This window comes from Protomyctophum parallelum (assembly GCF_964188405.1).
Source record: "Protomyctophum parallelum genome assembly, chromosome: 22".
Lineage (NCBI taxonomy): Eukaryota > Metazoa > Chordata > Actinopteri > Myctophiformes > Myctophidae > Protomyctophum > Protomyctophum parallelum.
Window position 1 is genome coordinate 18411878 of NC_139714.1, and position 1974 is coordinate 18413851.

The 1974-nt window shown below is 59.2% G+C and overlaps 1 protein-coding gene across 1 annotated transcript; it reads right to left on the minus strand.

Annotated features, from left to right (window-relative positions):
* Positions 1-285: 285 nt before the first annotated feature.
* On the minus strand, positions 286-1695 carry LOC310879745 (serine incorporator 1-like; the record flags this gene model as incomplete). The annotated part of the gene is made up of 1 exon (XM_083794572.1): positions 286-1695. The coding sequence occupies one exon, from the start codon at positions 1693-1695 to the stop codon at positions 286-288; it is 1410 nt and encodes a 469-aa protein (XP_083650698.1).
* Between the last annotated feature and the right edge of the window lie 279 nt (positions 1696-1974).

Here is a 1974-nt window from a genome sequence, read left to right on the forward strand (position 1 = left end):
GTGTGGACCCCAGGAAGAGTAGCTGCTACTAAGGTAGTAGATAATGGGGATCCAAATAAATAAACAAATAAACAATACTATATTTGTTTCAAGTGCTAAACATACATTAGAAAGTCAATAGACTTGGCTGCCACATAACATCACGTGGGGTGCTGTTTTTTTACTCCATTAAAAGTCCATAGACTTGGACGCGATACAGTATATACAGTATATATGACGTAATTTCCCGAAAGCCAAGAGACGTCGGAGGGAGGGGCGCTATAGCCAGAAATGGGGGGGAGGGGCTTAATCGAAATCTCGGTCTGGGAAGATGAGCGGGGCGACAAGGGTCCACAGGTAGAGACCCAGGCACAGCCAGCTGCAGGTGATCTTCACCCAGACCGTGGGCATGGTCGTCTGCATGGCGCGGGTGGACGTCTCGGGGTGGTACCAGTGGGTCAGGGTCATCATGATGTACAGCGAGGCCAGGAAGAGCAAGAAGTGGAAGATGGAGTAGCTGTAGGCCACGCCGTCCTGCTCGTTGTCCGTGGCCTTCCGCGGCCCCGCCTCTCCCGCCGCCTCCTCCCCGCCGGAGTCGCTGGAGTCGCCGCGCGCTTGCCCCAGCGTCGACAGCTTGCTCACCTTGGCCTTGCCGGAGGTCTTGAAGACGGCGAGGAGCGTGCAGAACACGAAGATGACCAGGCCGACGATGCCCTGGGGGTCCCACCACTGCACGCGACCTCCTCCTCCGCCTCCTCCTCCTCCTCCGCCTCCTCCTCTCGTCACGATGCTCAGCAGGCTGGGGTTGCAGCTCCGGTCGGGGTTGTTGCTCATGGCCGACCAGGTGAGGTACATGGTGTACAGGGAGATGAGCGACGACTGCAGCAGGCCCGAGTGGGGCTGCGCCGCCTGCACGCGGGGCAGCACGGACACCACGGAGACGGCGGCGCTGAGCGCCACGTTGAGGCAGATGAAGAACTTGTGCTCGCCGCAGCCGCCGGGCTGCGTGTAGTAGACGAAGAAGAGCACGGTGGCCACCAGGGCCAGCGCGTAGTGGAGCGCCGTGAAGGCCAGCAGGCCCGCGAACCAGCGGTTGCCGGCGCTCTGCTCGTTCCGCTCCACCCACGAGCGGTTCCAGGAGTGCGTGAAGTCCACAAGCAGCACCAGCTGCATGAGGATGAAGAAGAAGGAGCCCAGCATTCCCACGTAGAACCACACGGTGTGGAAGGTTCCGTCGCCGGGGATGAAGAACGCTCCCACCGAGAGGCCGAGAAGGACGAGGAACTTGAGGAACCAGAAGCCGTTCTGGACGACGCCGCGCGGGTCTTTGGTGCTCCTGACGCGCACCATGAGCACGGCGAAGAGGGCGTAGAAGCAGGCCATGGCGAAGCACATGCGGTACACGGCCTTGTAGCCCACGATGACGTCGCAGTTCACCTGGTTCACCACCTCCACGGCCACGCCGGGTATGATGGCGCCGGCGCCGGGCCCTCCTCCTTTGTCGCAGAAGCCCGGGATCTGCTGGAGGTGCGCCTCCATCCCGGGGAAGATCATGACGGCGGACACGGCGGTCCCCAGCAGCAGGAAGAAGCAGAAGATGAGACGCGTGAGCGTGGAGTTGTTGGACGGGCAGCAGCTGCACAGCAGGGAGGTCGCCGAGCCACACAGACACGACGCGCAGCTGGCGAGGGAACACACGGCCAGACAGGCCCCCATCTCGATGACTGCTGGGTTGAAACAAACTGTTGCTCTTCTTGGTGCTCTGATATGTAATGTATAAAGGCTCTACAGTAGCTGCGAAGAGGGGTTTACTTTTACAAGACTAGTTAGCTACACGCTGACGGTAGCGGCTGCACGTCTTGATATAGGCTCATGGTGTGACGTAACACGGACGTAGCACAAACTTTTGTCCAAATATGGACGGAAAACTGAAAGCTGGTTGATCTTGCCAGATTAACGTAACCAGTTAACCTGGATATGTTGGGGCTTGATTTG